Source organism: Nyctibius grandis, chromosome 9, assembly GCF_013368605.1.
Source record: "Nyctibius grandis isolate bNycGra1 chromosome 9, bNycGra1.pri, whole genome shotgun sequence".
NCBI classification, from domain to species: domain Eukaryota; kingdom Metazoa; phylum Chordata; class Aves; order Nyctibiiformes; family Nyctibiidae; genus Nyctibius; species Nyctibius grandis.
The window spans coordinates 4280352-4306541 of NC_090666.1; the positions used below are offsets into that span (position 1 = coordinate 4280352).

The 26190-nt window shown below is 42.7% G+C and overlaps 1 protein-coding gene across 1 annotated transcript; it reads right to left on the minus strand.

The window, feature by feature from the left end:
- Positions 1-502: 502 nt before the first annotated feature.
- STAT1 (signal transducer and activator of transcription 1) lies at positions 503-25744 on the minus strand. Its single transcript, XM_068407351.1, has 24 exons — positions 25688-25744; positions 23529-23657; positions 22744-22888; positions 22135-22233; positions 20157-20252; positions 19342-19420; positions 18108-18199; positions 17339-17490; positions 16906-17064; positions 15441-15533; positions 14878-14937; positions 14314-14343; positions 14132-14225; positions 13189-13230; positions 12573-12656; positions 11960-12058; positions 11295-11430; positions 9392-9447; positions 8112-8206; positions 5661-5800; positions 4121-4306; positions 3406-3481; positions 2848-2950; positions 503-2259 (listed from the first exon to the last, which is right to left on the minus strand). The coding sequence occupies exons 2-24, from the start codon at positions 23654-23656 to the stop codon at positions 2236-2238; spliced, it is 2268 nt and encodes a 755-aa protein (XP_068263452.1). The 5' UTR covers position 23657; positions 25688-25744; the 3' UTR covers positions 503-2235.
- Between the last annotated feature and the right edge of the window lie 446 nt (positions 25745-26190).

The following is a 26190-nucleotide window of genomic DNA, read 5'->3' on the forward strand; positions in this document are numbered from 1 at the left end:
ACTCTGTACTCCTGCTATCCTTCATCTCACCGACAGTTTCTTTCCTTTTGTTACTCTTCTGGCTGTGTAGTTAATATAGAAGCCTGACAAGTGTGAGACAAGGGACTGTGTCACTTGATAGCCCCAAAGAAAAATGATGCAGTAGTGTGCCAGCTCGATAGCTCACAAAGGTCAGCTCTACAGCAATTACCCTGCTGATCAACTCAAATTAGAAATTCAAGTTGAGTTTATTGAAGTTTGTCTGGGGAAGAAAAAAAATCAGTGATGTGACACAAGCAATAATAATTAAAAAGATTATTCTAACAGCCACCTTCTAAGAACTCTAATGCAGACTGACCTGCAGCAGTGCAGTGAATTACAAGCATCTATGCTGCCTTAGGGTTCAGAGCCAGAACTGTTTAGTTGCACAAAGAAAGTTTAACTGAGATATACAGCAAACTACTGTCAGACATGTCACCTTTATAATAGAAGTAGCCAGAAAACACGAGAAAGGACAAAAGTGTCAACTTGACAGTTCCATTTATTTAAAACGGCAAAAGAATATTCCATTGAGGAAAAACATTGCTTTTAGAACTACTGGCTGTGTAAAGACAAAGCCATGAATAAGGCCACTGCTTGAAATCTCACAAGAAAATTTCACCCTGGCTGATAAAATGGAAGTATAAAAGCAATGAAAAACTGCTCCACATAGAACACAAGTACATGGTGTAGCTCAAGAAACAAATATTTGATTTTTGTATGACAATAAAGATACACATTCAGTTATAAGATCAAAGCATTACAGTTGTGATATTCTGTAGCACTGTTACCCTCGCTAACCCAGGGCACCACAGATCAGTCAGTTTAGCAATGCTTTCCATTTCAATACATACGTTACGTGCTCTAGGGCCTTTCCATTCTCCTTCTCTCTGGCTTTGGCAGGGGGCACATCTGTCTTCCTGGGCACCACACACTACATTGAACCAGTTGTTTATTTTCTATGCAGCAGCTGCTCACTCTGGCAGAGAAGTAGCCCTGCAATCCCTGTGAGTCACTGGCCACTGCTGCCCTTCCAGGCACTGGGAAGAGACAGCGGTGGGTTGAGAAGCTGCAGCAGCAACTGTGTCACAGTCAGAGATGGGTTGAGGTTGGAGGGACCTCAAGCAGGGCCACCTAGAGCTGGCTTGCCCAGGTCCTGTACCTGAACACGTGGGATCCAGCATGAGTGTTCTGCTGTCCCTCTGCTCAGCTGCCTGCTAATTCAGTCTAGACTAATACATGCCCTTAGTCCCAGAGCCCAGCTGCTTAAGACAACCTTCCCTCTTAACTGTGAGTTGTTCATTATCTTCAAACATGCTGAGAAACAAACCTGTTCCTCCTCTGGTAGAAGCACAACCTCATCCCTTAAGTACTAAAGATTGCGTATCCTGCAGCCACTACTCAGAATTTAACTTCACTTTCCTGTGCCTTAGCCCTAATTGCAAAAACACTTAATTATCAAAGCCTGTAGGGTCCTCTAGCTATTCAAATCAACAGTTAAATAAATGCTCTGCTTCACAGTGCATGAGAAAATTAAGTTCCATTCCACCTGTTATAACCTAAATGGGGCACGTATTATCGTAAAAGATACGAGTGGCCAGATCCTCACCTTGGTAAATGAAGCACAGGGAGTAAAATTGTACTCCAACCCCTATGGCACTCTTTGAGAGTGGGTTCTCATTTTGTCTGCGACAGCTCAGTTGCAACCTGTAGAGGCTTTAGTCTGATTGTACACATTGAGTTGCAAGCTCAGCATGTGCCAGTGCAGCTTTAAGGTGGTGTTAAGAAGTGTTCTTCATGAGAAAGATTGTGCTAAACACCCGCCACAAGAAGACCTTGCCTTAAGAAACAAGCAAAAATGAAATGTGGGTAACGTTTTTGGCATGCCCTTAGAAAAGACAAAATCAGGACAAAGTTCAGCAGCACGTGGATTGGGTGTGGCATATACCTGCAGAGTGCTTCTCTTCTCCTTTCTGTGATGCAGATGAACATTCAAAGCTATGGAATTCTTTAACAAAGAACTTCTAAACAAAAAAAGTGCACGTAAGGAGACTACTCAAGGCTGCTGTTTATATTCCCATTAGTTAAAAATTGCTACTGAACCTGCAGGTTGAGAAACCAAAGAATGGACGTGAAGCATGTCACCAAGTCACTGACTGCAGAGCAGGATGCATAAGCTCATCAGCTGTGTTAGCAATGCAGTGAAAAGCTCAACCTTTAAGTTGAATATGCTGAACACATCTGCAACAAGAAAAGTAAATGTCAGTTAAACAAGCCAAGTAAAGCCCGAACACTCTAGTCTTTGCTAAGCACAGAGCATAACCAGGTCCTCCCCAAACAGCACCAGATTCACATCTTAGGATCAAACTACCACTGGGGAAAAAAAAAATCCATGCTTTAATTTGGATTTTTTTTCTGAAGTACACCCCGAAAGGACGGCACTGCTCTGTTAACAGGCAGTACCTCGCCAGCGTTGGCAGGGCAATGCTTCCAAGCTGCTGACCTGCTCTGGCTTCCCTCCCCACCCCAGACCCCACAGGAAGGACTACAGCGTTGCTCCTTCCTCCCTTCCTGTCTTCCCTCCCCCTGCAAGATACACCCTGGCAGCTTTGCTCGCCTGTCCTTCACCCCTACCCCAACAAACAAGTGGAAAGAACAACTGACAGCAAGCCCAGTCTCACTCTGGATTCCCAGTGCGTTTGCAGAAACGCGTTCTGAAGTGTTGGCTTGTGTTAAGTGTCTGATGGATGTTTGAAGGGAAAAAAAAAAAAAGGAAAAAAGCAAGTTGTGGCTCTACCCTCCCACAAAAGGCTGGTTTGTGACACATACCACAGTATCAATCTCTGCTGGGCCCACCATCCGAGACACCTCATCAAACTCTTCAGGAGACATGGGGAGCAGATTTTCTGGAGACTGGAGCCTGGAAGGGTGGCTAATAGAAGGAGAAGAGCAGGGACAAACCTTCACTAAAGAAGTGAGGCACAGCTGGGCTACCATGTCTGGCTCTGAGTCCAGAAGGGCCACTAACGAGGTCTCTGGCTAAGACGACCTAGCCTGTGAGAAAAACGCCATGCTTTGCAAAGCCAGCATGGCTTTAAATGAAAACTGGGACTGCTCAGTGATCTACATTCTAGTCAAGTCCAACACGTCTTTTAAGAACTTGCTTTTCAAGAAATTATTTGCCAGTACAACTACCTGCAAGTTTCCAGGGTTTTTTACCTAAAAATGGTGTTTCAAACACAGTACTGCATGAATGTGGTGTGATCAGATCCTCAGACAGAAAGTTTTGACAGGGGCACCTACACCTTAAATATTGTGAAGAGACAAGAATACAGCTAAAAGGTTATGATCACTTCCTAGAAATCCAGCATTTCTGTGGCAACTTACACTTCAGATACAGAGATTAACTCAGTCTTGATGTAGCCGTGTCCCTTGGGACCATCCAAATCCATAGGCTCTGGTGCTTCAAGGAGAAAAGAAAAAAAAAAAGCTTGTGTTTTTTTTTTTTTAGCAAGTTTACTTCACATTGCTCTCTTTATTATACCAAAAATAAAGCCTGTGACCCAGATAATGTGCAAGTCTCTCTCATGCATTTTACAGCACTATGGTTAATTTATTCAATTTTTAATCAAATTTTCCTTTTTGCTTTTCCCCTATAGAAAATGGGGAATAAAACCTCCCCTGAAGTTCGATGTAGCTGTATCAACACACCCTGCCAGGCCCATACAGCCAGGATCAGTCCTGTGTAATAGTCAAATGAGAGTCATGGTTCCAGCTGTCAGTAGGAACCCACGTCTCTGAAATATCTCTCAGGCTCACATGAAAGCTGAATTAGAGGGCCAGCAACAATTATGTTTTCAGTTTTTGATCTGACTAGATCTCATGTTGTGCCTCTTTAAGAACCAGACCTTTTCTTAACCTGCTAAAGCTTAGGTGCCTGTTCTCACCTTTCAGCTGAGCAGCACTCAAGCATGGGTTAGGCTGCCAAGACATTCAGTCCAGCTGCCACCCTTTCTTTCCAGGCCACAGAGATGATCCAGTGCCCAAGTATCTCAAGAACAAACATCACACTTAGACTGTATGAGCCATTTACAGCACTCACCCTCCTTAGGCCTGGAGTAGTATTTGCCAAAGGCATTGTCTTTGGGTATATCTGGGTACAGGAATCTCAGTGGATTTTCAGGAATGTTTTCAGCTGCCATCACTTTGTAGTTGCGAATGATATCCGGGAAAGTAACAGCAGAGAGTTCCTTCTTGGTGTATGGTTCTACCGAATGGAACTGGGGCTCTGCAGATGAGAGAACCAGCAATTCTTAAAGGGGGTTTCAAAGGTTTTTCTAAAACTGTCCAGAAAAGCTGAAGCCACCTCCACAAATTCAGAGGTCACGTGAACAAAAGGTTTACCTGGATGACACCTACTGTGCTGCAGATAAATATTTAATGACTGTCAAAGGGAAAGGACAATTGTTTTGTGGGGTAGGAAGGCATATGGGGGGATAGCATATAGGAATGGCTTTTGATGTATTTTGTATTCAAAATGACTAGGATGACCCGTCCACAGAAATGAACTGTGGTATTTCATCAACTAAAGTTGTGCTACCTCTTCAACCTTCTTCCAAATTACGTCATTCAAACTCTATTGCCTACTAGGAAGTTTGATCCCAATACACCACTTATGAATCATGAATTATGAATCATTACCCTCTTATGAATCATGAAGAGAGACAGATAAAGGCATCCTAAATGCCATCATCCTCCTTTGCTCCATTTTTGAATGCCTCAGGTATGAAGGCAGCAAAGGGAAAGAAGTCATTCAAGTACATTCAGCAGTTTCTCTTCCAGCTGTTGTAGGTCTTGGACTCATCCAAGTGAAGTGTCAACAGCTTCAGTGCCCTGGCAGGTGGGGTTGATTTAAGTAGTATGATAAGGGAAGAACCCTGATTGGATACAGGGGAGGTTATAGTTTTTTGCAGCTTTTAAGTCTCTGGGCTTCCTTGGAAGAGGGTGAGAGAAGTAATCTAGGTAACTGAAGAGGGGCAAGCTCTTCATCAGCCCTCCTTGAAGTGGGAGGAAGAACTGTCAGGAAAATGAAGTAAGTGAGTATGTGGTTTACCTGGGGAAAATATGGGAAGGAAGGAACAAATGTGTTGGACCATGAGTTAAAGTAAGCTGTTTGAGGAAGGAGTGTTGCACGCAAGGTGAAGTAGTGGGAGAGAACAGTAGTACAGAGGGCTGAATGTGGCTGTAGTGAACTCTTTCTGCGAGAGAAATCTCTGATGGGCAAGGTTTGGAGGGAGAGGTGGGTGTATGTGTACTGAAGGTCTCTTGCTAAGAGAGGCCCTAAGGAGGTAGGGGAGACAGCCTAGTCAGTTTGTCCTCAATAACCTTCCAGGCCAGAAGCAGTACCTGGGAGGTGTTATTAATACCAGCTGAAACCTTGAACAATCCCCTGTGTGGCTTATGAACTACACCAAGTAAGGCATGTGTCTGCTAGGGCTTCTGGCCTGCTGCTTCTAAGGGTGGGGGCTGCTAGGGTGGTGTACTGTGTTGGTTCTCAGTGTGAAAGAGAAGAGCATAAAGGCTTCTTGTTCTGATGTAAGCTTATATTTTGAAGACAAAGGTGTTGTCTGTTACTGACTTACCATTTTGAGATCCTTCTACCCAAGTAAATGTGATTGCTCCTTCTCTGCTGCTTTCACTGAATCTTAGTAAAAATGTTCCTGGACTTTGGTCTTTCAATAAAGCACGTTCTTTTTCTTTACTGATGAAACCCATGATGCAGCTGTAATGTTGAAAAGAGAAAGCTGATTTTACTCCTCAACATAAAATCTAAGCTGTGCTGGGCTAGCTAGGAAAACTGAAAAGCTGAAGTACTTGTAAAAGCCTCACAGAAAGCTTTGCCCTATGAACAGCTGGGAAGTTAGCAGTAGGACCCACAGGCTGGAGCTGTGCTGTGGAGGCCCTGAATCACCACAGCTTCCCTCAGCACTCTTCCTTTTGCCTCGTGGCTTATACAATGATTTTTCTGAGCTCGGATTAAAAGAGGCTGTCTTTTGCTGTCAAAACGGGGCTATGGAAATAGAAGTAAAGTTACACGTGTGCAATATGGTCAGATCCCAGCCAGCAGTTTTAACTTCAAAAGTGTATTAAGGAACAATCGTCTCTCCTCTTTGGCTGATGAAACAAAGTCTGCTAGTTACCAGATTGCATCTGTACAGGTATGGGGTTTGGTTTATTCCTTGTGCGCATTTTCTAGATGAGCTCTTAAGCTTGTGTGACTTCAACCCCCCAAATACACTCTGCTCAGCAAATGTCATTGTGTAGGCAAGGAGGCCAGTGTGGTAATTTTAAGAAATGGATGGGTCTGAACAGGTACTGTGGAGGGAATTGTACAAGCCAGCACCAGGGCATAACCCTGGTCAAACCCCAAGTGCTTTTTTTAAAAGGTCAGAATTTCTTTGCACTGCTGCTTATTCCTCAAAATACTTCCTCAATAATGAAGTTTTGAGTACTACTTAGAAAGCAGTACTACTACTGTCTTCTGTGCATTAAGCTATGGAAAGTGCTTTTTGCACAAAAACTACTAAATAATTGTGATTTTGCTTAGAAATTTGAGGTGCTGTAAGCTGTTGTGTTTTACGGGGTTTTGTGGGGGGTGGCTTTGTTTTATTTTAAATGGCATGCTTTAGGTAACAAATCTGTTTGGTAGTAAATGTACTGTGTATAACGATAGTCTTTAGCCTTCCCATCCCTCAAGTATGAAGAAAGGCAAGTGTTCTTGAGGCTGTAATATTTATTCTTTTGTATACAAGGGGAGTCTGTCCTAATAAATACTTGAGCAGGAAAGAGACGAGACTATAGTATCTTTGCAGTTTGCAAGAGTTTTCCTTTCAGTTTCCCTTTTTGCCTTTCTAGAAAACAAATATCTGTGACTATCCAACAAAGCCAGCTGAGAGAGGAAAAACTAATAGTACTAAACTGCTGGTTTTGATTACATTCAGGATTTAACTTGCACCTCTTCTTTTTGTTAAACTCTAAACAGGGGATTGCTGTCAGTTATGAGAACAATGAGTAATGCTATTCAAAACTCTCTACTGTCAAAGCCATGTGCAAAACCACTCCTGTGGGCACACAGCCATACTGAGGTGGAACACCAAAGGGGGGAGAACTGCAACTCTGCTTCAGTAATGGTGATGAAAGTTCCCACTGCACTGGACTCCACTTAGCTAAGAAATATGTAGGCTTTAGGCAGTGAAACAAGGCTTGTACTATGAAGGGCTTCGACAGAACTCATCTGGAGCTAGCGGGTAGTGATTTGAAGCCTGCTGCTGAATTTAGCAAGGCAGAGCAATCCTGCTGTTGTAGGTCCTGCAGACTTGTAGGGTTCTAGGGTGCCCCACTGTGGGTGTGCTATTGATAGGGTTTCATAATGCAGCTAAACCTAAAAGGCAGGACTGTGACCTTGGCTGAACCTGTTTCTGGCAGCAATTACTTCTGAAATTGGCAATACCAGAATCAAAAGTTTACTAAACCAGTATTAAAGGGCAAATGGAACTGGTTTTCTATCTGGCAGAGTGTTACTGCTTAATAATACTGTATTAAATCAGTAAAGGCTACTTTCTGGACTCCTATTGCAGATGCAGAAGTTCAGTCTGGCTGCTGCCACCTAGAGGGGGCTCACAAATAATGTGTGCTTGTGGGTAGGGTTTTTGTTTGTGGGGTTTTTTGTAAGATGGATGAACACTTTATGACTTATGCTTTGCTGTACTTTAGTCTTCCCTGTCAAGCTCAAAAGAGGCTCTGTTCTAGGGTGTGGAAAGAACCTACCTGGAGCAGAGGCAAAAAAACCCCACCAAACCCTGACATTCAAAGCCATGCTCTGTGACTTAAATGGGACAGCTTGGTCATCTGACTTTTTTGCTTAAAAGCAGTTGCCTCACTACTAGAATTCATTTGCCTCAGATTTTCTGATTGCAAATTCCACTTTATTGGATCCAAAGTATCTGCATAAACAACCTGAGGATGCAACCACTAGCCTATATGAAAGGTCTGAGGCAATGACCACATCTTTGTTAACTTCACTCAGGTCTTACCCGTCATTCCAGAGACACAGGAGGTGTTTCTTAATAAGCTCCAGGATTCCCTCAATCCACAGCCAAAAGGGGAAATTTTTATCATTTATATTTTCCTAAAATTCATAATATGGAAAAGGCATCGATGGGAGAGGGGAGAACAGGGATAATGAAACATGAGTTTTATTAAGCCAAGAGGAAGCAAGCTCTCAATCCTGCCAGCATCTACTTGTTCTTGCATTTTTCTCCCCTTTTTCTTCTTTACCACCATCCCCATATTCTCTCTTTTTTTCCCTTTCTGTTTCTCTACTCCAGAAGGACAGAAACTATTAGGAATGAAGCATGTACTGAATCTTAAGGCAAGAGGCAGTGTGCAAGAAATGCCTGCCTGAGCCTACAGTACCCACAAACAAGTGATCCATTGCCTCTCATGCAATGACACTGGTCTAAGAACAGAGAAAAAGCTCTGGTTCCTGCCTGGGCACTGTCCTTATTGGAGCTCTTGGACATCCAAACCATCCTGTGGGGCCTTCAACCAGGCTGGCTAGAACAACAGCTTAGACGCTTTCTGTTCAGACTCTGATTTCAATTCCTTGTGAGGCCTGTATTAATGAACTTGAGTGCTTGTAGGTCACTAGAGCTCTGCTCTTCCCCTGGAGTCTGTTCCTGTCTGCTGTCATCTCCTGCTTATCTATACCAGTTTAGGGTCTAAAGCCAAAGAAAGTGTGAAGAGTTCCCCTGTCTTGCTGCAGCCAGGGTTATGAAATCTCATGCTGTGGCCTTCTGCCATCATGTTGACCCTCTTGGCTGCCCTGTGCTAATCCTCACCCTAATCCAGTTGCCCCTGGTCTGAGAATAGCTCATCTTGCTGGGTTTTTTGACACTTTCTGTAATAGTTAAAATGCAGAGCTATTCTATTAATAGCAATTGCATAATAATAATTAAGATGCTGTGTTTAAAAGATGCATTTTTCTATATAGTTTACGTGTCTCAAAAGCAATCTCAAAATCATCTACTCCTTGCTATTACAAGCCCTTTTCCTCCTTTTGCTGCTAATTTAACCTCACTACCAAAACCTCCCACAACTAGGTAAGTTCTAGAATAATTAGGATAGACTACTGAAAAAGAAAGCACCCTAGAGGAGTAAAAACAAACAAACAAAACCCAAAAAAAACCCCCAAAACCCCACAAAAACAACAAACCACCAACCAAAACCATCAACCTCCCACCCCTCCCCCCCAAAAAATAACAGCCCAAGACAAAGCTCCTGTTCTATCTCAGTTTTTAAACTGCATTCATACCTTGCAGAATCTTGTCCAAGGAATAAGGCCATCATGAGATCCTCCACTTGTTGGCCCTGAACAAAATAAATTGACTTCAGTTATGTTCCATAAGTTACTTAGTAAGGCTGAAACAGAAGTACTTATAGCACCCAAGTTCTGAGTGTTTATTTACAACTCTGAGCTGTTGCACTAAGAAAGAAAAGAAACGCAAGGCTACAGTATTTTCACAGCTAGTGCAGGGAGGGCTTGCAGAGCTCCCCTCTGGAGAAGTTCACTGCATGAGAATGACCAGATGTATTTAAACTGATCTTGTGTAATGGGAGTGAATTCATTATGACACTTTCTACACTGCTACTTGCCAGTTTCAAAATGCTTCCAGGAAGAAGACTGAAATCTTGCACATCTTTCCTCCAGCAAAACAAGAAAACTGCAACCCATAGCTCTTCTGTAGGAGCTCAGCAGACCCTACAACATCTTTGAGATTAAGCAGTTTCCTGTTTCAATTCTGGTGACTTGCTTTTGCCCCAGAAACTCTTGATTCCTAGGTCTGCCCCAACCAAAGACTCATCTCATTCCTGTTGCAATTGTTTCCCCTCTCCTTGGTTTTTATGTCAACAGTGTTTCAAGACCACACAGCAAATCCTATGCTGTGACTACGGTAGCCAGAGCTTTGCAGACCCTGATGGTATTTGGAGGCAAATTCTTTCCATTACAGATCACGCTATGGATTTCAATGAAGTCAGGAATCTGCTGCTTTTCCCTCCCATCTCTCTAAAAATAAATTGGGTTTGGGAGCTTGTTTCTGATACTTGAGACCAAGATTCTGTCAACTTTCACATCACAAAAGCAGCAGGTGAGTTGTATCCTGGCTCCCTGTTAGATTCTGTGTCCCCTTGCACTAAGGGATCCTGAATATATAGTGTTCAGCTACCTGGATTTTTTTTGGTAGTGAAATACTTCTAGCTGTAGAGAAGATTTAAATAGCATCCCTACTGCCACTGAGAGCTCGACGAAGAATCTTTGAAGTTCTGAAATGCAAGGTTACCATAGAAATATGTCAGTGGTCACTTTGTCTTCCTGATGGTTAATTAGACTAACAAAAATTACTCTCCTTGCAGAACTCTGATAAGTAATCTATTAAATCAGTAAGGTTTTTGTCAGATCTTATGTCCTGGGGAAACTAGAGGAAGAGAATTAGAGACTAGAATGCTGTACTTGCCACCCAGACCCACTAATGCCAAATCCCTTTAAATATAAATGCTTCCTGGAACTTAAGGTTAGTGGAATATACTGAATCGACGGTATTTTTATCTATAGTCTGCTATGCAAACTCAGTAGCTGTGTCAAGTGCCCTGCCTACCAGGCGAACTGACAAGGAGCATGGAAAACAAAATTCGTGGCTGATTAGGCTTTTACTAAGGACTTTCATCTGGGATGTGTTCCATTTGATATCCTTTAAGTTTCATGGTGTTTGCACTTTAATATTGCAACTGTGTTTGTGCAGATAGAGTAAACCCTCCCCTGTACTTGGGGGCATGTATGAAGTTAAAATTACTGGAGATGGATTTAAAACCAAAAACATGACAAGAAAGAGCCACCTCAAAGATTGACTCAACATGTGCATTACTTCAGTATCTCTTCAAAAGGCAGAAGTAGCCCCAATCTGCACTGCTCCAATGCACAGAACTAAGTCAGAACTGCAGATCTTGTAATGACCCGACCTTCATTTGCAAACTACCATATTTAAAACTGGAAAACAATCCATTGCTATAAAGTGATATTGTATGAGGGGAAAAGGGGTGAGAAGAAATGAAAACTTAAAATAGATTGCAGAAAAGATGTAGAATTAGCTTCAATTCAAACAGGCCACCTGCTTGTTCAGTAGAACCAAAAGGTTTGAAGTGATGGAAGCAGACCATACCCAGTAGCTTCTCTCCCAGCATGCTCAGTTGATCTGCATTAAGTCCTCTCTTTGTTACAGAAGAAAACTGCCAACTCAGAACTTCAGAAAGTTTAGACCACTTTGCATAAGGTGGATTCAGAAAGAAGGACAAGTTCTAGAATGGAAGGGAAATACAATCTACAGTTAATAAACATTAATTTTGGAATGCCACTTGAGTTTACAAAAGCATATTGCCAAAACAAAATGCAGATTTAAGAATGGATGTCAGCTTGAGATAATGCTAGAATAGCAGGCTGCTATTCTGACAGGCACTTTTTCCCAGGAAAAGCAATCTCTGGGGCTTTTGCTTTGGACAGGTCTTCTCCCAGCGGGCAGAATTCCTACATTATTCAAGTGCACTGTATTTGAATTCTTGAATGTTTATTTGGCTTCTCACTGTGTGTTGTATTGAATACAATGTACAAATCCTTATGTGGTTTCAAACATTGTTCTGTTTGGGACAGGTAAGTAGGTCACACTGCCTCTCTCTTCACTGAGTTTTCTGCATGGAAAAAATGCAGCAGCCACTTGTATACAGACAATACTTGAAAATTACACATAGTATTTCTGATACAATTTCGGGAACTGTGAAGGCTCCTCTTCTTGCACATAAAGAGGCAGAAGCGTGTGTGTCTTCCAAGTACCTTGGGATCAGTAGACAGCATGTTGAACCACAAGATAGAAGCCCATCCGCTTGGAAGCTGGCTCACGTTTGAGATCACAACAATGGGAAGCGATGTGGTCTGAAAGGGACACAAAATGAAACATGTCAGGCTACCCTGTATCCCTGCTGCAGTCCTCCTCTAGATTACCCACAAACACATTTCCATTGTAATTCCCTGCTTGCATGGTCTTAACTCTTTCAGTTGAAGTTTGTATGTAGGGGAGAAAGTGTCAGTATGACGAAGTACTAAAAAGACTGAGGTGATTTTTGTCTGATAAAGGCTTCCATTTAGTGTCAGTTATGAGAGCACTGACAGTAACAGAGTTCTTGGCATATTGCTTCTGAAACAAACAGAAAGTGATACCTAGAGAGCTGGTTATCAGATGCTTTGCAAAGCACATCTGCTCTTATTTACCCAGAGATCTGACAGCGTTCTTACTGTATGTGTATATACAGAGATGTTGTGAAGTGTCATTCATATATTTTGAAATAAATGAAAGTGTTTGATATCAAAGTAGTTTAAAAAAAAGTTTAGATTGTCAGCATGAGTGACATACAGAAATTTAAGTCCATCTGTTTCATCTAGGACATACCTCCAGGTCTATTACCAAGCCAGGCTGGCACAGCTGTGTCTCAAAACTCAGAGAGTGAAGTTCTTCTGTTACAATGAGAGGACCCTTTAAATTAAAAAAAAAAAAAAAAAAAATTTACAAAAAAACCCACCCAAAACTAAAAAAACCTTTCAGGGACAGAAAATTGCCTGGGGGGAAGGTAAGGGATTTATCATTGGGGAAAAACCTTTTCTGCCCAAGGTTACTTGCTCTGGACCTCAGAAACAGTTTACAAGTCAAAGTCAAGTGACAATGCTGACTTCCTAAAACTGCCTGTTAGAATAGGAACTCTCTAGGCACCTTTTTTTGGCTCCTTACCCAAAGCCACAGGAAAAAAAAAAAAAATCTGTCCTTGCCAGAAATTCCTGTTAAAGCTAGGTGCCACTGAGGAAGAGTCCAGAGGACCACTGTTCTGGCAATAATTCTTACTTGTAGACACCTACTACACAGATTGCTTCCCAGAAACACTGAAATCCTCTCCTATTGATCCGTCATCTTGTGTTTTTCTTCATGGCACTGAGCAGAGCATTGTCTTAAATGCCTGAACCCCTTTTTAGTCCTATGCAAAAGCTTTATGAACAAGGTTAGTGCTGCTTACCTCATTTGTTCTGCTTCCTGCGTTTTTCTGTTCTTTCAGTTGCTGCAAACAAACAAAAAACCCTGTCACTCATTTACCTCAGCCACAAATGAAAGTGGTAAGGGTTGCAAATGTTTGCATGCTCTAGTTGCTCAACTGTACTCAAACTTGCTGCAGTAGTGTCTGATCCTATTTGGTTCTAATCTGTGGAAGCCAAAGGATTAAGCTATAGGTAACTACTACTCTTCTATGAACCATTCATCTGTGAAGATAGATATTGCACACTTTTGATGTGATGCCTTTGTCAGAAGCCTTACAAGAACAGAAGCAGTGTGAAATCAGGAAGGATCAGATGAAATACTGGTTTATCAAAGTACCCCTCTGAATTGGACAATAAACTCCAGATAGTGTTCTGGACAACAAAGGGAGGAAGGGAGACTTCTGTGTTCACTAGTTCAGCACTTGCATTTTTCCTTTCCTGTTGTAATGAGGGAACCAATCTGACTTAACTCACAATCTGCAGATCAAGTGTTGTAGGTCTGCTGAAGGCACTGAACTTCTTGTAGCTGCCTGCTCCTAGACAATTTTCCTCTCCAGTTTCAAAGCTCTTTAAACTACTCCAAACTTTCGTACCTATGGGCCTTCCTCTGAAAAGCCCAAAATAGCATTTCTAGGCTGCTTTTTCTTTCTTCTCCAAAGAACTCATTGCAACATAAGCTGTATGGCAGCAAATTCTCTTTTACCTTTCTGACCCTATTTCAGTGACAAAACCAATAGCATTTCAATTGAAACAGGCCAAATATTTCAAAAAGGAAGAACAAAGAAAAAGGAGAGATGTTCAGTTCCTCTTATACAAAACTAAACAATGACTTTAATAACAAAAGCAATTTGTCTCCTTCCTTCCCCCACCCTCTACCCATGCAATTAAATGGATGTGTCAATAGAAGAAAACAAAATCCCCTACCAAGTGCCTGAATTCTGCTGCTAGACTTCCATTAGTAGACTCTTCCATGTTCATTACTTTTGTGTTTGTTCCCAAAATATTAAATTTCCTGAACCTTCACAAAGAGAGAGAAAATTAAGTGTTTCAATTCGAATTCATTGAAAGAACCCAATATTAATATACCAAACTGTAATGTCACATACCCTTTGACTGAGTTCTTCTCACTTACATCTCTGTCAAAAAAAAAAGACAAAAATGTCAAAATTAAAATCTCTTGAAGATTCTTTTAAAGATTTTACTGAGTTGCATTATATGTAATGCACTTCTCAAAGCGTCAGCTCCCACATCCACAGAAGAATTTCTTTTCCCTTCCCCCATTTCATGCAAGTTTCTGGACCCCAGAGCTGTTTCAAGTGAACAGAATGCCACTTAAAGATTCAAATGTGAAGACAAAAACCCACCTGCTTTATTAGAAGCACAGCCCCCTTTCATGACCTTACAGACACTGTAGTTATCTCAGAGAGCCTGTTACACTTCTTCCCCTATCCTTAAAGCAAGGGCTGAGGCCTTCTGTAGTTTGTCTCTCATGGCACAGAGCGATTTAGAGCAAGGGCATGGGTAAGAAAAAGGGAGGATGTACCTGCTGCCATGGAGAACCAGCCTGCTCCTGACCAATTCAACGCTTAAAATATGACTGCCTTTTGGATTTCTGAACACAGGGACTGCTTACCATTACTGTACACAGGGATGAGAAAAATGCAACGTACTTATCAAATAAAACTTTCACTTTCAAGTTGTAGTTCAACTCCTGCAATTTCACCAGCAATCTGGAAAGAGAGAGTTTTTTAAAAATGACTGCAATTGCAAAAGACAGGTTCTCTTCTATCACGCTGCTTATCACAGGTATATTTTAAGCTGCACAACTCAGGGCCACGTACAGGCTCCAAGCTTGCTCCATGGAAGGTACCGTATTTGCAGTGACAGGATAAACTGGCAAAGTCTGTAGACACTGATCCCAGGTCCTGATTTAGAGAAGAAACTAGACAGGCAAATGAGTTATTCTTCTGCATGACCGTAGTCTGCATTGTGTCCGTTCTGCTGTTTCATTGTGTTTCTTAGACACTCAGTAGTCACCAACTTTTGGTAAAGGTTAAAAGCTAACTGCAAGTTAAACTTTGCTAGAAGACATGCCCCTGTCACATGGCACTTTCCTCCTCCTCCTGACCTTAGCACTTAGGCTACTGTGTGAGATGTGTGATCCTCTCAGCTGTAGGAAGCCAATGACATGAAAGGCTGACCACATACAAGATAGGGGAAGGGGAAAACATACCTCAGCTTTACAGTAAACTGTACTCCTGTTTTCAGAACTAATGGCCTCTGAGGATGTGTTGGCATGCAAGGCTGCCTCTCTACCACAAAGGAGCTATGGAAAGAACAGATTAAAGGCACTTTGATTTATCAATGTTGTCCTTAAGGAATAAGAAATTACATAACAAGTGAACTTTAAAAGAATGGTGATTTACCAGTAGTACTATACACTTTATTCATTCAGTTTTAATCTACACAGAGGTCTGTGTGTGGGTTTCTTTCACTTGTATCAATAGTGCTAGAATATTGCAAGTAGAAGTGATTTCATATGCATTAGCTTTTCCTAAATACATTGATGGCTTTTAGGAGAGAGTGCTACCTCAAACTTCCCTGAAATCAAACAGCATGTAAACACTGTGATGTAACTAGCATAGTCCAAGTGAGGAGTGTTGCTTCGTTTGCCACTTCCTGGCGCTTGCTAAATTCTTATCGTTACAGTGCTGTGAGACAGTGCTATGTAACAACACATGCCCAAGAGCTAGATAAGCTAGCTGGGGATTTGATGAGGGCTAGCTAACCCCACAAAGCAAACTCCTGAGGCTAACCTGTTCTGATGCACCCTGAACTGTTGCTGTCTCAGGCACCTTTTGTGTAGCACTGTGCTGTGTAGACATAAATTCTGAAGTATTTCTACTGTTACAAAGTCCTATGCAGCATGGAGACTTTTCCTTCCACTATACTCACAGGCAAGATAACTAAACAGCAGCTGGACTTCTACAGCTCTTCCTCATTGCCTTCACTTAATTGAAAAGCAGTGCCTGTGTTTTCCAATTGAAGATCAATGGTCAAAGCATCTGAATGGGACTCTGGAAATGTGTTCTAGCCCCCTGTAAGAGGGTGTTACCCAGTGTATCTAAGCCCCTGCTCTCATCTGCTAGTTTCAAGTCTTCTGCAGCATGAATTCTTTTCTACTGTATGTTTACAAAATGGGACTCTGATCTTATGTTACCAGTTACAATAACTTGCACCATAGAGATGGTACAGCGATATGGCTGGCCTCCCTGTGCTGGAGACAAAGAGAATATGTCCAGAGACAAAGGGTTGGAGAATCTAGCATGTATTCATCTTGGGCATAGCTTGGTGCTGGTAGTTTCTTACCTCCATTTACTTGAACTTTGCATGGCTGAAGCTTAAAGCAAGCAATGGACTAACAGACTAGGAGTTTGATTCTGTAACCAATGCATATTGTAGCATAGTTCCTGCTAACTTAAATGGTGACTGATCACAAACCCCTTCCACAGGCCTAAACCTGTGGAAACCCTAAATAGGGTAAACTTCAAAAATGGTCATTTAGTGTAATGTTTGTGACAAACTTAGGAAAACCTTAGAAAATGCAAAGTTAGCGTGCAGGAAATATTGAGGGAACAGAAGGGAAGGTGCTCTCCATTTATTCACACAAACACAAAAAGACCCTCCTTGTCTGTTACCTCTGGATGAGCTGTTTGAAAAGACTGTATGTTCGGTCCTGCAGAACTTGTTTATTTTTTGTGATGGGATCAGGGTCATAGGTAAACTTCTGTTCCAGTTCCTCAAGCTTTTTGAGCTGCTGACGAACTTGCTGTAGACTTTCAGCAACAATGGTGAACCTACAATTACACAGTCTTATTAGTTTTGGCATGTTTTTGTATTGTAATAATGCTGAGACACAGCCAAGTGACTGTCTCTAAGGACCAGGCAGTGCACAGAGAACACTTTTTGCTAACTGGAAATGTGGTGAGGTAATAAAATCAATAAAATGCAGTTATTCTGTGACAGAACGAACATGCATAATATAAACAATCGGTATGTTTCACATATCTGGTGTTCCTTCATAACACACTTCAAGTTCCTGGCCAATGCAGTCCTTGACTGGAGACTTACCAGTTCTGTAGCTGGTCAAGACAGGCATTGGGTGGGCCACCAATGCATGCAGTCTGTTGCCTGTGTTTCCACTCCACCAGCTCCTCCATAATAAGAGCACTCTGTGTGTGCTCTGTGGTGTTCAGCAGCTGTATTATCTTGTTCACCACTTCCTACAGAGAATATTAAATTACTCTGTTTATTAAAAATACTTTATACAGGAAAACTAAGTACAGTTTTGGCTAATGCTATCTGTCTGGCAAAACTTTGCAAGGACCTCAAAGTAATACCTTGTCAACAGAGGATATTTCCTAAAACACCTTCTTTTTAGCTGGAGTATTTGCTAGATTAACTGGCAAAACACTGAATATTCAGTATTGCTGAATTCTAAAGAGCCAGTGTCTCACATTCACACGTCCCAAGTGTGTATATGGGATCACCCAGTGCTTGCTGTAGATTTGAGCACTGCAACAAGAGTGAGCATGTTTAACTCTCATATAGCTGCAAACTTTTAATCACTTTTTCCTCAAGAACATGACTATTGATATGATACTTTTCCCTCTCACTGTTCTTTTAGCTTTACCTGACAGAGTCTGATAAAGGTTTGCTAGAAGAGAATTGCTTACAGAGATTCTAGATTTTTAGTCAGGATGGAAAGAATGAAATCTCAGTTCAACTGATAGCAGTAGAAAAGTTTTCTTTTATATAATTTGTTATGTCAACCCAATGAAAATGAACATGTGTTCAAAATGAAGTGCTGTCACCTTCTGAAAGAAAACTAGAGCGCTACCTTTCTCTTGAGGTCAAGTGATAAAAACATCTTCTGGAGATTCATCTGTTCTTTCTTATATTCTTCCTGCGACACACTGTTGGACTCATGCTCTGTAAAATAAGTCCAAACCATGAAGGTGAGGCTGAAGGAGTGCAACAGGTCATGCCCTTGTGAGAACAGGGAAGTACTGGTGGGGGGAAAACACTGAGGGGAAGAGGGGACCTGCCTGACTAATGTCAAGTGATCCTAAATTTTAGGAGCCAGTAAATATTTCCTCCCTTAAGCTTTAGACTTTTTTTTGTGATTCTTCCTTTCCCCCTTCTGAAAGGACAGAGTCTACACTTCAAGCACTAATGCAAGGAAAAGCCACTATCCCAGTTAAGTAATTGAGATACAAGTTTGCTTGCTTTTTAGAGAAAGAACCAAACTTAAAATAACGATTACATTGTGTAAAAATACACACAGAGCAATTAGTTCTCATGCTGACTTCAGACATGAATCACTCATATTACTTAACCTGGCAACAGAAGTTAACTGTTATTTCAAGGGAGGATGTCTACAGCCTCCTGAGAGTAGCCCAGGCTGAAAGATCCTACACAGTCGCCCTAGCTACTACCTCTGCTGCCTACTGACCTTAAGTTAGAGGTTCCTGGCTGCCTCATGGAAGTGCTACCTGCCCCCCAGTACAAAAAGCAAGACTGTGGCTCAGTGTTCTCCTTAGTATCTTCTGAGCATGTACCTCTTCTGAGGGACAGTCAACTGCCAATCTGTGTTGGAAACTGAAGCCTTTTTTAGAACAAGGTAGTCTAGATCAGTCTTTTTTTTATAATGAAACCAGTGTGGACTACAGCTGCATGTGCTTCCCTCAGTACACAAAGGCCTACAAAAGCTGAAGTGGGGAAGGCATTTGTGAAATGTAAGATGGCAGAGAGAAGTGTAAAATTAACTATTTAGATGTATGGTTGAATGGGCATAGAGTCTATAGGGTTTGCTAATTCTAGTAGCAAGTGGATGTAAAGGACAACAGAACGCTGTGTTAACAAAGAGGGTCTCTTACCTCCTAGAAGTACAGACACATGCAGAGAATGCATTTTTGGGAATTTAGGTTTCAGCATAAAACAGAATTAATAAAGGAGGGATGTTATCAATAAGTTTGGCTACATATCATTAGGTTTAGTTTCCTGACATAAGGCAGTAGAGTTTACTCTTGTGAACTACAGGCAATAGGGTATGCCCTGGATAAGTTACTCACCTCTGTTCTGCAAGGTTTTACATTTAAAGTCATATTCATCTTGCATATCCTCTAATGTCTTGATGTCTTGCTCCACATCCTATAGAGCACAAATGAAAATGGCCACAATTATTCAGTACTTTCGTGTAATGCCAGACTTCTGATTAGGAACTGCCTGGCACCAGCCATCGTCAGAGATGAAGTCCAGCTTTACAGCAATGCCTTTTCCTGGATCTCCCTACAGGAAATATCCTTAAACTTAATCACCTTCTATTCACCCTCCCTTCCTCTTCTCGGCTCACTAAAATCTGTTAATTATAAGATATGGAAAAGCCATCATTGTCTAACCATATAAGTTCACAGAATTCAGAAGAACCTAGGCTACAGTGGAAAAACTTGAAACAGCACACAGCATTTTAAACAAACTTTCAAATTCTTAGATATTGCTTGGAGAAAAGCTTTCTGTCATGACAGTATTTAAGACAATAAACATCTATACACTAACTAAAAATCTCTCTTCTAGTTAACAACAAAATGGTCAGTATAGGATTTCTTAAGAGTTTTTCCTCAGTTGCTAGTATTTCAGAGGGGTAAAATGGTTTTGTTGGTAAAACTCAAGCACAAGAAATTTGATCTTGCTAAACCAGTCAAATCCCAATCCGCATTATGGCGCTATTGACAAATAAATGCTTTCTGTTTTCAGTCACTGGTGATGGAGTTGAAAACCAAACCATTACCTTGTTTTTACTTGTCATTTTAGAAAGTCTTATGTACTGAAAGCTTTTCAACATGTACAAATCAACAAACACCACTTTAAATAGTTATACTATACTTACTATAACACTGTTTTTTACAGCCTTAACTTTTGCATCGAGCTCCTTCTGTTTGTCCAGCATCCCAATCACAGTGTTCTGTATGCTCCCCACTTCCATCTGAGGTAGGCAAGCAGAACAGAAGTCAAACCAGAGTGACCCATGACAGCAAATACTTTTTTTCATTAATGTAAGTTAGTGGCTTTTGTTGGCAAACAGCTTGATGAAGCATGGCTTGTTCTCATAAATCATACTAAGGTTTTATGATATAAAATCATAAAGTTCAAGTGAATGTGCAAGAAACAAGGGAGGATTAAAAATGCCTGTTGTGTGGTGATGCTGCTTTTTATCATAGCAATATAAAGCTAGAAATATATTGTCTTCTCCTTGCACAAATCCATTCTTTTGTTTGCTTATCTTCACGTACCTTCTAAATGCATTTTAAGGAATCGGCAACTCTGAACGTTAGGTGACATCTACATTAAATGTTAGATTTATCCATACAGGATATGGGGAGAAACAGGCTAAGAGCAAGAACAAGACAGGTCTGTGTACAGGCAAACGGGGTAACCTGGTATGCAATTTCTTTCCTACAGGGCATTTAGGCACATTTTAGAGCTCTGTATGGTTTCTTTGAAAGCTGACCCCAGTATCATTTCAGGATGTTACTCGGGGACAGCCGCAGTAATTTGAAAGACAGGATTTCTCATTCCACACATTAGCAGTACTATTGGTGTTAGAAACTTGCTGTTCCTCTTATGTGGGACAGGCCGGTATGCACTGTTACACTGACTAGTGCTTCAACTTAAGATAAGGTCATCTAAATTTTCTGGCAACCTGGGAAAGATCCCCTATAGTAGATTTAAGTCAGACCATTAAGGCAGTCTGAGCATACTCTTAACACTTAGGATTCTTCTTTGTTTTCTTTTTGTGATGCTTAGAATTGTGCTTGCTCTGCATTTTATCTTCTCAGTTTTGGGAAATTAGAATGTTTACCAGAAAGCAGAGGTAGGGCATGGTGTTGTACCTGGTGCCAACATAAGTACAGGAGGACTTATTTCCCTTTTTGATGACCCAAATACATCACATGCTGGAAAGGCAGTTGTGTGTGCTTTACATCATGTGCCAGAACAGAAACTGAACAGCTGCGCTGCAGCTACAAGGTATTGGGGAATGGCTTTGTCAGTCACATTTTTAGAGGAGCTGGGTTTGGACAGCGTTGCATTAAGCCCTTTGTTGAAAGCCTATGTCTGAGTGCTCTTCCCACTCTCTCCAACACCCATTCAAAAGCTTGCTGTAAAGGGAAGTACTTTGGCATCAGAAATCAGTGTGCTCGGTCAGTCATCACTTCATTGCTACATAAGTGGATTACACGCCTTTCTCAACTGTAGAATTTCTTCTATTACAAAAGAGTTTTCCTTGCCAAGGGAAAAACAAAAAGATGAGAAGTCACAGAACAGATGAGGAAGAAGAAGAATATGGCTTTATCTATGATTCAGAGGAAAGAAATGGGCTTCATTTAAAAAAGAAAAAAAAAAAGACTTGGAGATAACTGGGAAGGGGAACGATGCATTGTTTTCCCAAAGATGGAGCCCAGAGAAGCACCAAGGCTCAGCTGCTCAATACAGAGTAAATTCAGGAGTAAAACGCAGAACAAAAAAAGCTAATTGTTGGAGAAACAAGGCAAGCACTAATTATTAAATTGTAATAAAATCTAATGTGCACATCAGGCTACTACAGAACCATAAAAAAAAAAGTGTAGCTTTGACATCACTCAAGGAATAAAAATTACTTCCTGGCCATTTCCCCTCTAAATGCCTCATATAGCACAAACAAGCCACACTGTCCAACTGGCACATATTAGTGTTCACTTTTCTGTTGTTAAAAAACATGTTGTTGGGCAGAGAAGGACAGCCTCTTTCCCCTTTCAGTCTTCTTCCACTCCCTCTGTCCCAAATAACAGGAAAGGGCAGATGCAGTAGACATTTCAAGAGTAAGTTACCTGATTTGACAACTGGGCACTGTTCAGTATTTTCCTCTCTTCTTTCAGACAGTTGTAGATGATCATTGCCATGTGTATCGGGTCTTCTTGGAAGTTATCCTGGCATTAGTGACAATCTATTGTTAAAGTTCATACTCATAACCTCTTGTCCTTCAGTGAACTGATTGGCAAAAAGATTAGTGGGTGACTGTGTGCGAGTCCTTTGCTATTAACTGTAATTCTGCAGTTACATGGGAAGGATTTCTTCCCCTGTGTTTCTTCTGCATCAGAAGCTTGTTAGAACACTGAGGAAACTGGCTGGGGAAGGGGTGGGGTAAGTGAAACTACATTCGAGTAAGTGCTCCAAATACATATAGTAAATACCTTACAAACTACAACTTTCTTTTTTCTAGAGTTCTCAGAAACTGTAACTGTACTAGTAATGAAACTGTAACTTTCTAACTGTAGCCAATTAAAAAAAAAAAATGGAGCAACATTTGAATTCTGGCTTTTAAATTAGGATTCTCACATTGTGAAAATCCCTCATGGTGGGGTAGTTCGCTTAGAGGCATCCAAATTGCACTACTCAAGCAATTCAAGCAAATGTATAGGCGTATACCCCAGACGTACCTGAAGATTACGTTTGCTTTTCCTTATGTTGTGTTGCAGCAAAAAGTTGTTTTCTATCAAGAATCTACTAAATTGATCATCGAGCTGTGACAGCAGGTCATGGAATAACACCGTAGCGAAAGATACGTTGTTGGCTGCATGTTCCCTAGAATAATTTAAGGTGTGTTTGTGTTAAATACACTTTCAATACAGCATTCAAGAAATGCATGCAGGAGTACTTTGTTTTTAATCCCTAACTCTAGTTGTAGTATATGCAAGGAATAAGAACTACCTTCAAACGTAAGCCAGTTTCCTTCTCTCAAATTTGACTTTCCTTGATAGAGAAATGATGTTTCTCTGTATTATTCTTGCCACATTCTGTGCAATGTCATTTACTCATTTCATGTACATCAAGAAGCTAAAAGTGAACCTGATGCATGTGCATATTGTACCACTCTTCTAAAAGAAGACACTCCACAGGAATCTTGGCAAAGTTCAAAGTCTGCAAACAGCGAGAGACTGAACTGCCAAGGTAGTAACTGATCGGTCTTAAAACAGCTGCTTTTGTTACAGACCAACCGAGAGCAATATGGGTTACTCTAGGTGTCAGGCCCCTCTAGAAAGCCCTGAAGAGGGGCAAGAACATGGGCTTACAGCACCCTCACAGCTGCTGAAGCACCCTACCAGCAAAGGTTCACCTAGCAGCTTGCTGTATTCTCAGAGCAGCGGTATTCTGCTGCTGCCTGTAACTGCATGTGTAAGAACATTGCTTATCACACAACCTGAAGGCGAATGTCTATGCTTACCAGTCCTGGTTTTCCAGCCACTGTGCCAGGTACTGCCTGATTTCCATAGGAAAGCTGTCATCGTATAGCTGGTGAACTTGCTCCAAAAACTTGGAATCAAGTTGCTGTAGCTGATACCACTGCGTCATCCTGAGGAGGGGGGGGGAAAAAATCAGTGTAAATGTTTAAGCAGTATTTGGACTGAACTGCTGAAAAGTAACTTATTTAAAGTGTTCATGAACGATGGCAAAATTGGAGGAGTAGGAAGGAAAAGTGTTGTTTCCAGCAAACACAAACACTTTATTTTCAGCTGTGTAACAGTTTTAGAAGGCTAATTGTTAAAACTGAATACAACTTCTTCTGTGCTTGTTTTAATTAGAAAAAAAAAAATTAAAATTGCAAATTAAGACAGTGCACTATTTAATGAAAAATAACTCAAAGCTAAATCACCTTTCCCTATGAAAACTTGCATTTTTTTTCCCTTTGAACCACTTTTCAGAGCATTTAGGGTACTGCTAATGTTACCTCTCTTGCTTAGTAGGGATATGGGAATGAGGACCTGTGTGTTTCATACCTGTACTCTGCAGGATTGAGATCCGGCATGTGGAGTTTCACCTTTTGTTGGTGCAGAGGTACCCCCCGCCACCAAGAGGTGGAAAAAGTGTGAATGGAAAATCAAAGACACCTCCAGAAGCCCAGTTTCAGGTGTTGTGTCCTCACTTGCCTGCTCTGACAATGGATGAAATCTCAAGTCACTTCAAATGCAGAAGTATTGGAAAGCTGGTTTTTGTACTATATGCTTTAGTTCCTGTGATCAAATTTTCAGGCTAAATTAAGTAATCTCTGCAGCAGGCAGAGACTACTTAAAATGAACTAGTATGATTGAGAGAAGCCCAGCTGTACAGTAACACTTCTATGACAGAGTGGTTGTATGTTCTGACATATGGTCTCTGGCTGCAGACCTGTAACTGTCTCCTCACTGGGCTGCAGGTTAGCATCTTGTAGTGGAAACGGCATGTAAAGCTATGTCAAAGAAACTGGCTGAGAACATGGGTGGTGAGATGCAAGTCCACTCACATCTGCCACTTTTAAAGGGTGACAGGACATATCCAAGGACCAGGGCAGCATCAGGGTGAAGGATTATCATATACATGGCTTCCTGCCAAATCCATCAGTGTTTATATGCCAGTTCCCTCAGCTGCGGAGTGGTGTACGCTGTGTGTCAGAAGCGAGCGCGAGTTAAAAATTCTGATATATTAAAAATGAGGGATTTGAGGATTCTGATGTGCGTGGGATTCGGATTACAGGTAACACAGCATTTGAGTATGCTGTAGCGGCACCAAGGCAAACAGTTAAACAGGACACTGGTGAGGAAAGCAGGAAGAATTTGTCTCAATGCATTTAGTCTTTCCCCCCCCCCCCCCCGCCCGAGTGCTTAAATGAAGATGTACTCCAACCTTCCTGTGTCTTAAAGCAGCTAGACTGGGAAAGGACTTAGGAGCCAGTGAGAGAACCATCCAAAGAGGCGGTTACAGAGCACTATGATAACACAGCAAACGCGATCCTGGGGGATGCGAGCAGGGAAACGCCAAACAAGGGGGAAGGCAGCACCTTTTGTGGAGGAGGCATGACAGAGACCAACCCTGGGCTCAGCCTGCCACTGGCGAACTGACAAGCGAGGCGGTGTAGGATGGACGGCCCGTTCTGCTGTTCTGCCTTCCCTCGGGTAAGGGCAATACAGCCGCAGCCCGTGGGTGTCTCTGGAGAGAGGAGGCCGTGCTGGAAGCCCCTAAATGGGTCTATTTGCAGTTGTGCGGGTCTGCGTGCCTCGGTAACAGCCCTACCTGAGGGCTGCTTCCACAGCCAAGCGCGGACCCCTTCCTGGCCGCGCTCCAACTACATTTAACCCCGCCGCCGCCTAACGATTCCCTCCTCCGCGTCACTCCCGGGTGAGCGGCCGCCCAACCACGCCACGGCAGCCCGGGAGCGAAGGCCGGGGGACAGCCGGCCCTGCCGCCTGCGACCTCGCACGCCTCCTCCCGTCACCAGGGCCGGGCGGGCCGGACCGGCGGGGCCCGCTCCCCCGCCTCCCCCCCGCGGGCTGGCGGGCAGCCCTGCCAGCCCCGGCCCGCTCCCGCCGCGGCCACGAGCCCCCGCCCGCGCGCGCCGCCCGCACTTACTCGTGGGCCGAGGCCGCGCTCCCGCTCCGGGCCGGGGCTCTCGCTCGCGCCCACAAATACCCTCAGAGCCGGGGGGCGGGGGGGGGCTGGCCGCAGGGCCAATCAGAGCCCGGTCTCCGCGGCCCCGGCCAATGGGCGCGCGGCGGCGCCGCGCTGCCCCGCCCACAGCCCTTCACCTTCTGTGTGGGGAAAGCGGGATGTTCCCGGCGCGGCGCTTCCCCCCCCCCTCAGCCCCGCCGCCGGCCACCGCGGGGGGCTGCTGCGGGTCCCTGCCCGGCCCGCTGGCCCGTAATGGCCACGCGTGTAACGTGGAGAGAGGTTGCAGCTGTTAAGAAAAGGCTGCCCAGCAGCGCGGCGTTGCTGGCAGCAGCAGGCGAAGCAGATCTAGGGTGAGCACCGTCCCCCGGGGACAGGCCTCCGTTTGTGCCGGCTTGTCGCGCTCCCGAGCAGGGCAGTGCGAGAGAGGGAACGCGCAGCTGTGGAGAGGGAGCTAAAAGAGTGTG

What these genes read in the sequence shown, in the direction of transcription:
- STAT1 (XM_068407351.1), bottom strand. Translation starts at nt 23,656, where the DNA reads ATGACGCAGTGGTATCAGCTACAGCAACTTGATTCCAAGTTTTTGGAG. An exon ending in GCTTGGTAATAGACCTGGAG is followed by an intron (nt 12,059 to 12,572) that starts GTATGTCCTAGA and finishes TGTCCCTTTCAG; the next exon opens with ACCACATCGCTTCCCATTGT. An exon ending in TGCTGTCTACTGATCCCAAG is followed by an intron (nt 11,431 to 11,959) that starts GTACTTGGAAGA and finishes CTTCCATTCTAG; the next exon opens with AACTTGTCCTTCTTTCTGAA.